The 16,526-nt window shown below is 43.1% G+C and overlaps 1 protein-coding gene across 1 annotated transcript in view; it reads left to right on the top strand.

The window, feature by feature from the left end:
* Aco1 (aconitase 1) overlaps window positions 1-16,526 on the top strand; it is a 68,419-nt gene that overhangs the window by 20,786 nt on the left and 31,107 nt on the right. The window contains exons 2-6 of the mRNA XM_052718387.1: window positions 711-829; window positions 1,663-1,831; window positions 4,983-5,120; window positions 15,739-15,808; window positions 15,928-16,111. Of these exons, the coding sequence (XP_052574347.1) occupies window positions 733-829; window positions 1,663-1,831; window positions 4,983-5,120; window positions 15,739-15,808; window positions 15,928-16,111 (658 nt within the window). The 5' untranslated portion in view covers window positions 711-732. The remainder of the gene's footprint in view (window positions 1-710; window positions 830-1,662; window positions 1,832-4,982; window positions 5,121-15,738; window positions 15,809-15,927; window positions 16,112-16,526) is intronic.

Raw genomic sequence — 16,526 nt, 5'->3', positions numbered from 1 at the left:
ACGGGAGCAAGAGAGGGTTTACCCATGTCAGCACACTGTTTACCATCAGATGCCAGGGCAGAGCAGGAAGGCTTCTAACTGTGGCATTCAAGTTTATTAAAATGCTGCAGAGATTTCAGAATAGAAACACATAGGACTGTTTCAGAAGACAGGCTCTCCAATCCCTACTTCCACAGTTGAAGCTTGATATAGTTCCACTAGCTGTAGTGGCTGTCCTGAGACAGAGGCAGAAGGATCACAAGATTGATAGGAAGCATAAACTCACCTGTGTGCCCTTCTGGCGTCTACTGAAAGATGAGTCCAGCTTCAAGGTCTGCTCATATGGCCAAGACTTTCTGTGAGATGCATCTTTTGTTTCCCCTTTTCCTACATGAAGTTTGTGGAAGAATGTTGGAAGGTGTTGGAGTAAGACAGAAGCTACTTGGGCTGTTTGATGTTTTGAGAAGCCAAAGCTGGCTTTCAGACATGGTAGCTTCACAAGAAACAACACTTTTGAGACTGTCACTCTTAGAAAAGTTAATAATTGATTTATTTATGTAAGTGTGTACCATAATTTCTACAAGAGCCCAGCTTCCAAAATAAAAATTAGATTATCTTCTATTTTAAAATTTAATTTTTTATTAAGTCGTAAGTATTTCATATATGAATAAAATATATTTTGATCATATCCACTCTCCCCTTAACCCCTCCCAATTATTTTTGTTTATCAGGGACACGTGACCATCAATAATCATGAAGAACCCATTTGCACACCTTGCTGAGCCCTTGGACCCTGCACAACCAGGAAAGAGATTCTTCAATTTGAATAAATTGGAGGACTCAAGATATGGTGAGTGCATCACTCTATGATGTAACTGCTCTGTTAGCAACTGGTCTCACATTTGTATAATTGATTATGCAACTAATTGGCCTTTGGGGGGTTGGAAGAGACCAGAGCAGACAATGAGTGAATGTGGGTTAAACAGACAAACACACACACACACTTTTCCAAATAAACATCTTATTATCTTTTCTAGTTCGTAGTAGTAATGTTTAATTGTAAATGGGTCATTTTCTCTCTTCTTGAACATTAGTTTCTTAAGAAATATTATTCTGTGTATCTATAAAAATTCATATTGCTTGTTATATACCACACAAAGTCTAGACTGATGTTGAACTGTGATGACTTAATGGGAACTTTTCTTTCTGTTACTGAATTCAAAGTAAACAACTATTTAAATAAATAAGTAAACTAATTGTTTTAGCCTAGTCCTTGAGTATTTTCAATTACTGAATGTCTCTTAAATCCATTCCCTGTACATAGTTTTCACCATTTTCCATTTTAAACTTGTCAATCACTTTTTAAAAATTTATTTATTTATTTTTATTTTATGTGCATTGGTGTTTTGCCATGGGTGCCAGGTCCCTGGAACTAGAGTTACAGACAGGTGTGAGCTGCCACGTGGGTGCTGGAGAATTGAACCTGGGTCCTCTGGAAAAGTGCTCTTAACCACTAAGCTATCTCTCCAGCCCTAAACTTGTCAATCACTTTACCCTCTTCCCCTGTTGGAAGAATAATCCGATGTCTTGTATAAAGTTTATCGAAAGATTGGCTTTAGAGAGGGCTCTGAACAAAAGGTGCCCTGTAGTTTTCATTTTAATGCTTTCTATCTCTGCTCCTAGGACGCCTACCGTTTTCTATCAGAGTTCTCCTGGAGGCAGCCGTCCGGAACTGTGATGAGTTTTTGGTGAAGAGGCATGACATTGAAAACATTCTGAACTGGAATGTCATGCAGCATAAGAACATAGAAGTGCCGTTTAGACCGGCTCGCGTCATCCTGCAAGACTTTACGTGAGCCTGCCGCTTCCCTCTCCTCCACCCCCTCGTCAGCCTCTCCAGAAAGTCTTTAACAAAAACTTCGTCTCCCAATGTCAGGGAGACGAAAGGAAAGCAAGAGGCCCTAACCCCTGGAACAAGAGTAGACTGCTGAGTCTCTAGCCGTCATCCCACCTCGCCAGTGACAGGGGCGTCCAGCCTCAGAACTGAGGCCCCTGGGCGGAGCGCACTGGGGTGGTAGAAGAGAGCACGCAGGAGGGCTTTGTGGGGAGTTTCGTGCAGGATCCAGTGTCGGGCTGTTGTGCCCACACACAGTTGCACTGTCTTTGAGGAGAGAAAAGGCACTGCCTTACGGTCCTCAGCTGCAGCCTGCTGCTGCTGGAATTCCTGCTGCCAGTGACAGCGCAATTGCTCAGACAATCTTCTCGTTTGGCAATGATGATATTCTGATTCCTTTAGTGGACCCAGTTTCTTTATGTAAAAGAAAATCACCAGATTTTATATATATATAATTTTACGATCATTGGTGTTTTGGCCGCATATATGTCTGTGTGAGGGTATCAAAAGCCCTGGAAGTGGAGTTATAGACAGGTGTGAGCTGCCATGAAGGAACTGAAATCTGGAAGAGCAGCCAGCGCTCTGAACTGCTGAGCCGTCCCTCCAGTCCCCAGATTTTATATTTTAAAAATAGAAGGACTGACTCAGTATAAATCTGATTGACAGCCCATTTTTCTGAATTCTAAGTACTGCTTTGTTCTTTTTAAGTTGTGTGTAACCCTTGTGTATGGTGCATTGTTACGTAAGGGGGTTTTCATGGAAGTAGGTACTGGCCATTAAGCATATTGTCCCCATACCTCCTACGGCCCCTTCTCTCTTCCCTCCCCGTCCTGTAATCCCTTTGCTCTCCTAAATAGCCTCACATCTACTTTCATGTGATTTACACATAGACAACTTTATTTATCTACATAAAATTTAGGAACCACAAATGAGAGAGCACAGATATTTGTCTTTCTGACTGCCGTAGTTCACTCCACAGAGAATCTCCAGTAGCGTTCATTTTCCTGCACGTGATTTAATTGTGTACTTCAGGTTTAAAAACATTGGTACTGTGTGGTATACTACTGCTCATATCCACTGCTCTTTCTCAGACATCTGGTTGCTCGCATAACTTAGCTGCTGGGACAGGGCTGCTGGGACACTGAAGTGCAGCGTCTCTGTGATGTGTTGACTTGGAGCCTTTGAGTAAATACCAGGAGGGCAGAGCCGGGTTGTATGGGACGTCTAAAAATCATTCAATTTTTAAAGAAACCCCTGTACTGACTACCATTGTGGATGGACTAAGTCACATTCCCACCCAGTGTCAACAGTTCCCTTTTGTCCATGTCCTCACTATATAGTGATTCTTTTTCTTAATGACTTCCATTCTGGCTGGAGTGAAGTGGAAGCCCAGGGAAATTTTAACTTGCTTTCCTTTGGCTAGTGAGGGCTTAAACACTTTTATGTGTTTCTTGGCCATTTGTATTTCTTCTTTTAAGAGCTGCCTTTCTGTTTCGTTATTCTGTTTACTGATTGGGTTGCTTGCTTGTTTAGTTTTTGAGACCTTTTCATATCCTAGATGTTAGTTCTTTGTCAGCTGTACTGTCAGCTGTACAGCTAGTAAAGACTTTCTCCCATTGTGTAAGCTGCCTCTTCCCTTGATAGACTGCTTCCTTCAGTGTGCAGAAGCCTTTCATTTTAGGAGGTCTCATTTATCAGCTGTCGGCCTTATCTCCTGGGGAGACTGGAATCCTGCTGAGAGATGTCTTGCCCACACTTGCATCCTAAAGTGTTTTCTCCACTTTTCTTCTAATAATTTCAGAGACTCAGGTCTCATATTAGGCCTTTGATACATTTGGTGTTGGCGTTTGCACAAGGTGAGATATGGCGATCTAGTTTCTTTTACATGTAGACAGCCAGTTTTCCCAGGATTGCCTTTTCTCCAATGTAAAGTGGCATTTTCCAAACACCAGGAGGCCGTACTTTGTGAACTTTTATCTAGATCCCCATTCTAATTTACTGATCTACATGTCTGTTTGGGGGATGGGATTATTACCTGTTGCCCTGCAGTATAACTTGAAATCAAGTATGATGAAACCTCCAGTATTATTCTTTTTGCTCGGTGTGCTGGTTAGTGTTGTCAACTTTACAGAACCTAGAATCACCTGGGAGATGGGCCTCTGAGAATGTCTGTGTTGGATTGTCATGATCACATTAATTGATGATGACAGGGAAGACCCATCTTAGTTGTGGATAGGACCATTCCCTAGGCAAGGGACCCAGACTGAATGAGCGGAGAGCTGTGTGTGAGCTGGACACCAGCATGCATGTGTTCTTTGCTGTCTTCTTGACCAGCTGCCTCAAGCTCCTGCCTTGACTTCCCCACTGTACCCCACTGTGAAGGACTGTACCGAGACCCATGGGTTACAGTCAGCCCTTTCTCCCCTAATAAGTGGCGTTGTCAAGAACTTATCACAGCAGTGAGAAAAGAAGCTAAGACACTGGGGGGTGCTTAGGCAGCCTGGGGTCTTTTGTCTGACCATGTGGATTTTAATATAGTTTTCTATTTCTGTGAAGAATAGCATTGGAATTTTGATGAGGATCGTATTGAACCTGTAGATGATTTGGTAATAAAGCCACTTTTACAACGTTGATTCTTCCAGTCCATGAGTATGGAAGTCTGTCCATCTTCTAGTATCTTCAGGTTCTTTATTTGGCATTTTAAAGTTTTCATTAAAAAGACTTTTCACTTCCTTGATTAGTCTTATTCCAAGGTATATATCCACTCCTTCGAATTTGGAATTTGGTCTAAAGTTGAAGGAATGATCTGGGAAGCAGTCACTCTCGTCAGGGTTCTTGAGTGCAAACATCCGGGCTTCCCCATAGTGTCTTGTGTTCAAGTTAATTTACCGCTGGAGTTCTACAAGGACATTCTGCTCAGTCGTACCACTTACCACCTCTGTGATTTCTGCTCAAGGAAATATGCTTAGAAAAACTTACACTTTTCTAAGTCACCTATTGCTAACGTCTCTGATGACATGGTCCCTTGTCAGTATTAACAATGGCAAAACCTGCAAAGTCCAGTCACACACATTCATGGCTGTTTTCTGCTTGCTTTTTTCCCCCCTAGGGGTGTGCCAGCTGTGGTTGATTTTGCTGCAATGCGTGATGCTGTGAAGAAATTGGGAGGAAATCCAGAGAAAATAAACCCTGTCTGTCCCGCTGACCTTGTAATTGATCATTCCATCCAGGTTGATTTCAGCAGAAGGTGAGGAGGGTTAGGAGGGATTCTTTGGCTTTCTTCTTTGTGCAAAATCTTGGAATACACATCTTTTAAAAATACGTGTATTAGCCGTGTGGTGGTGGCGCATGCCTTTAATCCCAGCACTTGGGAGGCAGAGGTAGGCGGATCTCTGTGAGTTCGAGACCAGCCTGGTCTACAAAGTGAGTTCCAGGACAGGCTCCAAAGCTACACAGAGAAACCCTGTCTCAAAAAAAAAAAAAAAAATGTTGGGCCAATGATAGCTCAGCGGGTCAGGGATCTTGCTGCCAAGCCTGAGGACCTGAGTTCCATTCTTGGGATCCACATGATAGAAGGAGAGAACCAATCCCCACAAGTCATTTCCTGACGTACACATGAGTGCCGTGGCACACGCATGCCCACACATACCCACATACAGACAAATAAATAAATGTAAGACAATTCTTTAATGTGCATGCATATTTGAGAATATCTTTAAAGGTGATGGCAGAAAATTGACTTTCCAGTGAATGATACTGGGAGAAATGGATCGTGTAAACCCTATCATTGCCTGTCTGTTTGCTTTGAAGAGGAGTGGTCTGCATCTAGTAGCTTTACTCTAGCTTGAAGAATGAATCAAAACACACGTGTACATTTTTGCCATGAGAGCTTGTCAATGCAAGTGCATGTCTGGATTTAGAAGAGTTGAGGGGTTTTTCATCCACTGCAGCTTTATTCCTGTTTTTTTCACAAGTAACTGTTCTGTGACTGGCCCCCTGGGCATGCGAATAACGCCTACACCAGTTTTGCCTCCATCTCTTCTGTCTGGGCTATATCCTCATCCCACCCTCTCCTGCCAAAGTCCATGTCATCTTTCCTAGCCAGCCGAAATTCACACATGTCAGAAATCCCTCATCGTCCAGCCCGTGTCCAGCCGAGTGAGTTGCTGGTTCACTGGACTGGAGCATGCATGTAATAGGCACTTAACATAACTAAAGCAGGTGACCTTGAAATTATCCCTCGGTGGAAGGAGAAGGTAAGTTAACATGACCGAGATACCTTTCCATGGGGACAAACGAAATCTCTCCTTTTCACCTGTTCCTCCACCCGGCATCCAAAGGTGTGGGTAGTAAATGTCTTTATAAAGAAGTTGAACATAACTTTACAAAGTTGCAAACTTGCAACTTAGCAATGACTTCTTAATAAACGTTTAAAAGTGAATGCTGCTTAAGCAAAACATGTGTAGCATTTATAATCCTAACTTGTTTTACAGATAACTGAGGTTTGTAGTACTTTTTAATGACTTTAAATAACTTTTAGTCCTCATTCTCCAAAAGTCTTTGCTTAAATTGGAGTCGTCGAGAGTGAGTCTTTGGGCTAAATGACATGTAGATAGTAAACATTACTGTGCATTTCCAGTCCCATTATGATGCACTAGAAGGTGCAGAAAGCCAGCCTGTACCACAGCAGAATCCAGGGAGTGCACTTGGTGCATCGTGGACCCTTCAAAAAAAGTTAAGCCTGAGAAAAAAGAAATTAGTTGCCTCTGCCCTTTGACTCACAGTGGTATGGACAGGCAGGAAAAGGGTAAGAGGAAATGCTGTTATTTGTTCTTTCTCTAAAAGGCAGAGTTTATACCATCAAACCATGAAATTTCTTATGCAAAGATAAGCATAAAAATCAACTATTGTTTGCCAAGTGTGGTAGCACACACCTTTAATCCCAGCACTCGGGAGGCAGAAGCGGGCAAATCTCTATGAGTTTGAAGCCAGCCTGGTCTACAGAGTAAGTTCCAGGACAGCCAGGGCTACAGAGAGAAATCCTGTGTGTGTGTGTGGGGGGGGGGGGGGGGAATCAGCTACTGCAGCTATTGTTGTTTAAAAATAATTCAAGGATCTCCGTGCAGTCAGGATGAGAACTTCTTTCTGACATGTTTGCAGGTTGGTTGGATGGCGAGCTGACCCTGATGAGGGTGTTTGGGCAGTCCTGTCTCATGACAGTGGCTGAGCTGGCTGGGAAGGCTGAAATGCAGGGCAGCTGTGACAGCCCCAGTCCCCTTGTGTTTCTTTGGCACTCAGGCTAAAGAAGAAGGGGTTAGCTGGTAATCTTGGGGGTGGAGGGCAGAAACTGTCTCTTAAAGCTCACCTAGCAGTTACAGAGCCGTGTTCATAGTGCTCATGATCGGGTGATATGGTTGAGTCAAAAAATCAGGGTAGAGCTGGAAAGATGGCTCAGCAGTTAAAAGCACTGGCGGTTCTTCCGAAGCACTGGGGTTCAATTTCCAGAACCCACATGGCAGCTCACAACTGTCTGTAACTCCAGTTCCAGGGGATCTGACACCCTCACACAGACATACATGCAGGAAAAAAAACAATGCACATAAAACATAAAAATAAATAATTAAAAAATAAATAAATAATCAGAGTGGGAAATACAGTCCAACTATTGTAGGTTAGGTGATTGAACATTGATTTGGACATACAGAAGCAGTCAGTGTAAGGAGGCTGGCGTCTGACAGAAGTATGACTGCATACACATGTCTGTAAGTGGAGAAGGCATTTTTCCACATTCTATTATGTATTTAGTTGGGGAAGAAGTTTGTATTTTAGTTATAATTTAAACTAATTTGGTACATACAGTAATTTTAATGATAAGGAAATAATAGTTTTGGATGTGTCAAATGTCTTGACTAGAAAAACTTTTCTAAATTTAGAATCAAAAGAAAGAAAATAAGAAGGGAGTCTATAGATACAGTGACTTCAAAGTTAATAAGAAATAAATTATTTGCAACAAATACAGTAAAGGTTATATCTTAATACGTAATCTCTTGGGAGGCAGAAGCAGGCAGAGTTCTGTGAGTTCCAGGCCAGACGGTACTTCATGGTGAGACTATGTCTCCAAAACAAAAAAGAAAAGAAAAGGAATATGTAATCCATTTAGAAAAATAGACTCAGCAGATAGTTGCATGAAGAACGATACATATTTTCCACCTTAAAAAATAACACAAGAGGTTGTGGTGATATTGTGTTCCCCAAAATATTGTGCACCCTAATAAACTTATCTGGGGTCAGAGAACAGAATAGCCACTAGATACAGAGGCCAGAAAATGGTGGCACTCATGCCTTTAATCCTAGCATTCCAAAGGCATAGATCCATCTGGATCTCTGTGAGTTCAAAGCCACACTGGAAACAGCCAGGCATGGTAACAAGAGCCTTTAATCTCAGGAATTGATGGTAGGAAGCAGAAAAGTATTTAAGGCGTGAGGACGAGGAACTAGGCCTGGTTAAGCTTTTAGGCTTTTGAGCAGCACAGTTCAGCTGAGAGGCATCCAGTCTGAGGAAACAGGGTCAGCTGAGGAACTGGCGAGGTGAGGTTAGTGTGGTTGGTTCTGTTTCTCTGATCTTTCAGCATTCACCCCAATCCCTGGCCCTGGGTTTGTTTTTATTAATAAGACCTTTTAAGATTCATACTACAAGAGGTGAGCAGTATGAAAAGCTTTTTCAGCCTTGCAGATGATAGAAAAGTAAAATGTGTGTTTCTATTACCATTTTCTCTTATCAATATAATTAAGATTAAACCTTAACTATCAAAGTGTCGTGAGGGGACATTTATGTGTACTGCTATTAGCACTGTAATTGGAAATTATGAAAGCAGTATGTAGTAAGACCTCAGGAATTCCTGTGCCTGGGGCAGGAGGACGGCTCACCTGAGCCAGTCTAGCTCCAGCACCTGTCTTAGGAGGCTCACACTACCAGTACCTCTAGCTCCAGCACCTGTCTTAGGAGGCTCACACTACCAGTACCTCTAGCTCCAGCACCTGTCTTAGGAGGCTCACACTACCAGTACCTCTAGCTCCAGGGACCTGACACCTTCTGGCTTCTGGGGGCACTTGCACTCACTTGCACTGACACACAATTAAAAGTAAAATTGATTTCTTTTTAAATAAAGTAATTTCAATGTCCTTTATCCTAGAATTTCTGCATTCAAGCATACTTTTAACTAATACTGAAAATTCAGGAAAACCTTCATGGCCAGTGAACTGGCTAGTTTTATGCCAACTTGATACAAGCTAGAGTCATCAGGGAGGAGGGCACCTCAGTTGAGAAAAGGCCTCCATAAGATCAGGCCTCTAGGGCATTTCCTTAATTACTTATTGATGGGGGAGAGCCCAGCCAATAGTTGGTGGTGCCATCCCTAGGTTCCATAAGAAAGCAGGCTGAACAAGCCTTGAGGAGCAAGCCAGTAAGCAGCATCCCTCTATGGCCTCAGCATCAGCTCCTGCCTCCAGGTTCCTGTCCTGTTTGAATTCCTGTCCTGACTTCCCTCAGTGGTGGACTGTCACCTGGAAGTGTAAGCTGAAATAAACCCTTTGCTCCCCAAGTTGCCTTGGTCATGGTGTTTCTTCATAGCTATAGTCAACCTAACTATAGCAAGCAATTGAAGTATTATTATGAATGAAAACCTAGCCTATTTCTAGATGGCCAACAATGGGAAGAATATAAATTATGACATACCCTGAAGTGGAGCAGCCTGTGACCCACAGGTACATCTATGGATGATGCTCAGAACATGCTCACATTGTGGCTCAGCGTGCCCGAATCTGAGTTGTATGTATGAATAATCACAGTCAGATCCAGGCTTCGCGAGTGTCAAAAGAGGTGCCAGGCTGCCAAACAGCCATCTCTGGAGTTTTAACTGGTCTTTATTTTTACAATAAGAAACTATTTGAAAATTTTAAAAGGTCATTTAAAAATCCGCACGCACACACACACACACACACACACACACACACACACACACACACACAAATATCCAAATGAAACAAAATCAACTCCCTATTGGAGAAGAAAGTAAGTTTTATATACCCTCCAAGGAAATTAGGAATAAGCCATTCTCTAGTTCATATTGAGATATTTAAACCAGATAAATTCAGCATGAAGAGAGATAGGACCTGTCCTGGAACTGACGGATGTTGGACACGGAGACTGACTTCTCCCCGCCTTCTCCTTTCCCTTGGCCTTGGAACCATCCTTGGGTGTTCTCTCTCTCCAGTACCTTCTTTAAATCACATGAGCACGGCTTGATGGTTCCGATCTGCAAACAAGAAGTTGAGTAAAGATTTTCTAAAGTCCTACCTCATAAGTAATAATAAAGTCACCTCACAAAGTCGTAGCGACTTCAGCTTAGCGGCTCGGTTTCATTGTTCCTTCCTGGAAGGTGAAGGGACTGGAGGCAGAATGCGGTGATTTCATGTCTGACCTGCTGGCCTCAAATCCCAAGTGCTCATGCTATCAATGCCTCTGGGCTATCATTTGATATTTTTTTTCTTCCCTTTAAGTGTTGACTTCCACCCTTTTATTTTAATAGACCTTTTTCATTTACATGATCTTAATGGAAATGGTATTAGGAAAATATAAATGCAAGGGTGAATGTCATATACCAATTTAAATCTAGTGCACACACATATTAGCTAGTTTTTAAAACTGTTTAGGTTGATTTATTTTGGATGCATTTGTGTGGGGGTGGGGGTGGTGCAAACGTGCAGGTCAGGAGACATGTCACCTCCTTCTACCCTGTGCACCTCAGGCATGGAACTCTGGTTGTCAGCTTGGTGGCAGCTGCCTTTACACACTGAGTCAGACCACCAGCCCCAGTTGTGCTAGGTAGGTAGGTTTGTTGGTTGGTTGGTTTTAATGGGTTTTTGTTTTGTTTGTTTGTTTGTTTTGAGTTTCAGCTTTGGAAGTTGACCTAATCTTTTCCTTACCCTTTAAAGGAATTAAGTGGGCCAGGCAGTGGTGGCACATGCCTTTAATCCCAGCACTCGGGAGGCAGAGCCAGGCAGATCTCTGTGAGTTTGAGGCCAGCCTGGTCTACAGAGCGAGATCCAGGACAGACACCAAAATGACACAGAGAAACCCTGTCTCGAAAAACAAACAAACAAAAACTAAAGGAATTAAATGTGATATGTGCTGACTGTTATGGAGTGCTGTGGGCTAACTCCCAGCTCCATTCTTGAAATGAGCTGGGAAAGCCAGGTAAAGATGTCAGGGTTGTACATTTTCAGTAGTTGGGAGCTCTTTGTCTAGTCTGAATATCATTTTCCTTGTCATCTTCAGCTGCTGAGGACCTAACTAGCATGTTGCTGTCATGTGTCCTGCATTTATCTCGGAACTGCCCCCTGGCTTTTCCCCAAGAATTTCACAACAGTTTATGACTAGGTTTCATGAAAGCTGTTTTTTTTTCTGGAAATACTACTTATAAATTTCTAGGCTCTATTCTGTGAAAGTCTCAGACACTATAAATGTGAATTTATATCACATACTCACGGGGAAATTATCCCTTCTGTTTCTGAGGCCATTCACATTCAGAGACCTCTTTAGAAGTTCTCTAGACTGGAGTGAGGCATGTTGATGGCATGGGATAGAATCATAGAATCTTTGTTTAACTATGTAAAGGTGTGTTGCTTTTGTTTATGCTGCATTTGTTTAACTATGTAAAGGTGTGTTGCCGGTTCACCTTGCCTGCCTAAGGCACCTGATTGGTCTACTAAAAAGCTGAATGGCCAATAGCGAGGCAGAGGAGAGATGGATGGGGCTGGTGGGCAGAGAGAAAATGGGCCCCAACCAGCCAGTGGCCAGTTGGTTGGGGCAGATAGACAGACATGGAGGAGGCAGGAAAGCAGGCTGGACAGTATGTAGATGAGGTAAACGAGCCTTGGGGCAGCACATAGATCAATAAGAAATGGGTTAATTTAAAAAAGCTAGTAGAAACAAGTGCAAGCTAAGGCCGAGCATTCATAATTAATGTTTCCATGACATGATTTGGGAGCTGGTTGGCGGCCCAAAGAAAACCTGCTACATGTTGACACCTTTGTAATAATCCTAGTACCTTGAATATCGAGATGGGAGGATCAAGGACTCGAGGCCAGCCTGTCTACAGGAGACCTTGTCCCCAAACACAAAAGGCTCATTAGATTGTGCCAATTTAGGAGAGTTTTGAGTGGTAATAAAATAAATTTTAAAAGTGTGAATTCTAGGTCTGTTCATTTATTCTAATAACCACAGTAAGACTAATTGAGCCACACTTAGCACAATATGGTTTTGTTTTCATAGCGTTAGGTTTTTACCTGAAATCACTATAGCTTGGAACAGCCTGGGCATTTCTGGCTTCTTATCATTTTGCCCACCATATTCTGGGGCAAGCCTTCTCTTTCATTCCCTGCTTTGACTCCCACAGCCTCCTGATGCTGGAGGGTAAAGTCCAGAAGTGCTTGTGTGTTGCAGGATAGATGGCACAAGCCACATGAGTCAGAGTCTTGCCTGCACTGGTGGAAACGATGCTTGGCGATCTCTTCTCTGGTGTTTGGTTTTCTTTTCTCTGTAAAACAGGTTTAACAGACCTGTGTTGTACCCATATTTATTCAATAAACTAGTCAATTTCAAAGAGGAAGTTTAATGACTACATAACTTTAATGCAATTGCTCAGTGTGGTCACCCCGAGAAGGTGCAAACAACCCTGACTTGGGAGCCAGAAGGCTCTCCAGAGGCCACTCAGTCAGGGTCCTAAAGCACACAGACCAAGAAGGAAGGAGCCAAAAGTCCATCCTAGGAGAGGACAGAGTCAAGAGTCATATGAGAGCTGCCATGTGGCGACCCTGAGAGCTGGGCTGGAGAATACGGAGGGTCTGGTAAAGCAAGGTTTAGGTCAGGCTGAAGAACTTGGGTTTTTGAAACAATGGGTTTATAGTTTATTAGAATATGGTGAGCTGATAGTGATCTGTACATGTAGAAAACTCAAACTAGTGATGATGTGAAAGTTGAGTTTAAGGAACTGGGAAACCAGCTGGGGGCTGTGTTTATGATAAATACTTTGGTAGCTGTAGGGCTAAATAGAAGGAGGGGAGATCGTTAGATGAGGAATGGATGGAGGAAATGATTTAGGAAGGAAGTCAGGGCACTCAGGTTTCCCCCTGACGCAGATGCACCTGGGCCTGGAGAGGCAGGCAGGAGCGGGAGGGCTGGAGTCCTCAGGAGGAACAGAGAAACAGTGGAGATGCGGAGTAGCTGCATACATCCAGAGGACCTGCTGATATAGGTGTCTGCTTCAGCTGGGCCCCTTTCTCCGTGTCTTTCTTTGCTTTTCTCTAACATTCATTTTCTCAGTAGAATCAATAAATTTTTTTCTGCAAAGTTCAGAGTTAAATATTTCAGGCTTTGCTAGCCACATGCTGTCTCTGTCATATAACCCATCCCCAGTCTTTAAAGCAAAATCATTCTTTGGGGATGAAGCATGTACAAATATTGAGCTGAATTCAGCTCTGGAGCTATAGTTTCAGAATACCCCCTGCCCCATGCTCGAATGTGTCTCAGAAATTGAACCCATTAAAATAACTAATAGTTATTTTGGAGAATATTCACATCACAGTGGGGGAGGGGTCAGTTTATTCACTAAATGTGTTTTCAAGGTAAGTAATACATGCTGGCTTTGTTTTTTTTTTTTCTCTATACACACACAACTCTCACTTCAAGGAATATGATAGTTTATTCTGCCTCAGGTATAGTTTATTATTATAGTTTATGATAGTTTTTTTGAGCCAGGTGTGAGTTCCCGTGGCCTCGGAGTGCAGATTCAGGTTGCCCCTGACTGGCATGCTGCATCTTGGAAATGGTTCCATAAATACCTTCATGAGCCACCAGTTCATTTGCCGTATACATTGGCAGGGACACGAGATAGGCAGCTAACAGAAAGCATGGAACTCTGGTGTGTTCAGCTTCTTGGATGGTGGAAGCTAGTGATCTGTTAATACATTCCAAAGGCTTTACTTGATAGTCAAAAGAAAGTCAGGTCAGAAATAGAGGTGGGTGGTGCATAGCTGCTGAAGAACTAACAGCGGTCTAAGATAATCTTAGCTCTGGGTCTGCAACATTCCAACTCTGCCCAATCAAAAGTTCTAAGCAGGGGCTGGAGAGATGGCTCAGAGGTTAAGAGCACTGACTGTTCTTCCAGAGGTCCTGAGTTCAATTCCCAGCAACCACATGGTGGCTCTCAACCATCTCTGGCGCTTATAATAAATAGCTAAATCTTTAAAAAAAAAAAAAAAAAAAAAAAAAAAAAAAGTTCTAAGCAGTGATCACTGTGCATAGCCTTCAGCATTAGGGTGGCCTTTTTCAGGGAACTTCAGTTCACATCTTCTTCCCAAAGAGTGTCTATCTGTCTGATTTTCCCTGGCTGACTCCTTTCATCCTTCTGCCTGGATTGATGTCATTTCCTTCTGGAAGCTCTGCCGGTCTGAGTTCATGGCCTTTTCTGCCTGCTCCTATGACATCTAGTGCCGTATATCCAGAGTTGATAATAGCACTTCGTTATTGCTTGGTTCCTTCTCTTTCCTGCCAGGCCCTGAGCTCCACCCAAGTAGTGAAAATGCAGCTTTTGTGTTCCCATAGCTGATTTGGAAGTGAAAAGAAGGGTTGAGTATGAAATGGAGACTCCAGGACAATCAGACATGGGTTCAGATGTCAGCTCTGTAATTGATCAGTCATCTGACCATGATAAGTTATCCAGCTTTCCTGTGCCGCCGCTGGTGCTTCGGCAGGTGGAGGGAAGGGGGTGTGACGATAACACAGTGAGATGATGGATAGAGTTGGGAGTCCAGGCGCTCAGTGCCTCCTGTTATTACGGTGGCAGTGGTTGTTGCTACAGCCCCACCCAGTCTCCGAGACTGCCTGCAGGAGGCAATAATGGAGGAGGTAAAGAGTGTGAGCTCTGATCCAGATGCCTAGATATCAGTCCCTTTTCACCATTTACTAGCTGTGCAGCACTCAGCAGCCTTTGTAACTTCTGCATATCTCATTTTACTCGTATGAAAATGTGTGCTTTAGTAGTGCCCAACTCAAGATATATCATTATGGAGGCTTGATGAGAAAATTAATCAAGTAGTTAAAATAGTAGCTGTTTCCTAGTAATGGCAATAGTTAATGATTATCTAATGAGTGGAGCTTGACTTGGGTCTTAGCTGTATATTTAGTGTTTCCTTGAGCTATCATATACAGATTATGTGTTCCTTCTCTCGGCTAAACCTGCAGTTGTGACTGTGACTTACTCTACCTGAATGACCTTGAATAAACCTCTGCATGTAATCTGGGTTTACAGTTGTTCATGGAGAGCAGCCATCTTCATAATCCCCAGTCTGAAAGATAGGAGACTGGGATTCTGAAATCAATGGGCCCTTGGTATTGCTGTCTTCTGTCTCCAGCATAAACACATGAGCATGCCACCCCCATGTGGCTCAGCAGAGAGAACTGATGGGGTCATAGAGGAGAAGCAGGTGCAGAAGCAAGGTCCCTTAAGTGTCTCTGCTGCTCTTGCCTGACGAGAGTTTGTCCCTGAGAGTCCGACTTGGGTATTAACTTCCAGTGGAATTCAGCACCTGTTTTTCCACTGTCTTAGGGGCTTTGGTGTAATCACTTGAAGCAGGTAATTTGTTACATGTTTTTGGCGGCTTACCTCAGTTTTCCAGCTGGTAACAATGTCTACCAGCCTGCAAGCTTGCATATGCAGTGGCTGCTTGGTTGATTCATCACAGCAGATTGGATGGGTGCCATGTGAAGCTTTGCAATTTATACATTTAGTTTTTCTCTCTGACAGGACAGACAGTTTACAGAAGAATCAAGACCTGGAATTTGAAAGAAATAGAGAACGATTTGAATTCTTAAAGGTATGGGCCAGAGTTTGGTTTCACCATTTGGTTTTTCATGTTTGTGGGGTTTGAGCAGAGGTGTGCAGATGACCAAGTACAAATGTCTTCACTGTGTTCCTTCTGTTGTTCAATCCTAGTGGGGTTCCCAGGCCTTTTGCAATATGCGGATTATTCCTCCTGGCTCAGGAATCATTCACCAGGTGAATTTGGAGTACTTGGCAAGAGTCGTGTTTGATCAGGATGGATGTTATTACCCAGACAGCCTCGTGGGCACAGATTCGCACACTACCATGATTGATGGTCTGGGAGTTCTTGGTTGGGGTGAGTCTTCTCCCACATTCCTGTCGAGGGCACTCTTCTGGAGCACGCACCTCGTTCTAGAGCACGCATCTTGTTCATTGTTTGTGTTCTCGTGGTCACAGAGGAGGGCGTGTTTGTCTGCTTCGTTGACCGCTGTATTTTTCAGTGCCTAGAAAACAAGACATTCACTTTCTATTTGGAACAATAAACTGAATTAAGTTCGAGGACATTTGCAGCTAGGTGTTCATTAACAATGGAGCCTCCTAAATTTACTCTCTATTAAGTGGCACTGAAGAGATTTTAATCCAGGTACTAGGGGAGGGCACACTCCATAGAAGGAATAGAGAAAAATGAGTGTTCCTTAGGGAAATACAGCTGTGCCAGGTAAACATGCTGACTGGGTTTCTTGAGTCTGTGCCTGAGGGACACTGGGGGC

The sequence above is a fragment of the Peromyscus californicus genome, unplaced genomic scaffold, assembly GCF_007827085.1.
Source record: "Peromyscus californicus insignis strain IS unplaced genomic scaffold, ASM782708v3 Scaffold_5__1_contigs__length_169319896, whole genome shotgun sequence".
In the NCBI taxonomy this organism is placed as follows: Eukaryota; Metazoa; Chordata; class Mammalia; order Rodentia; family Cricetidae; genus Peromyscus; species Peromyscus californicus.
The sequence above is the reverse complement of the archived record's forward strand: the minus strand, read 5'-3'. Positions and strand labels throughout refer to the sequence as shown.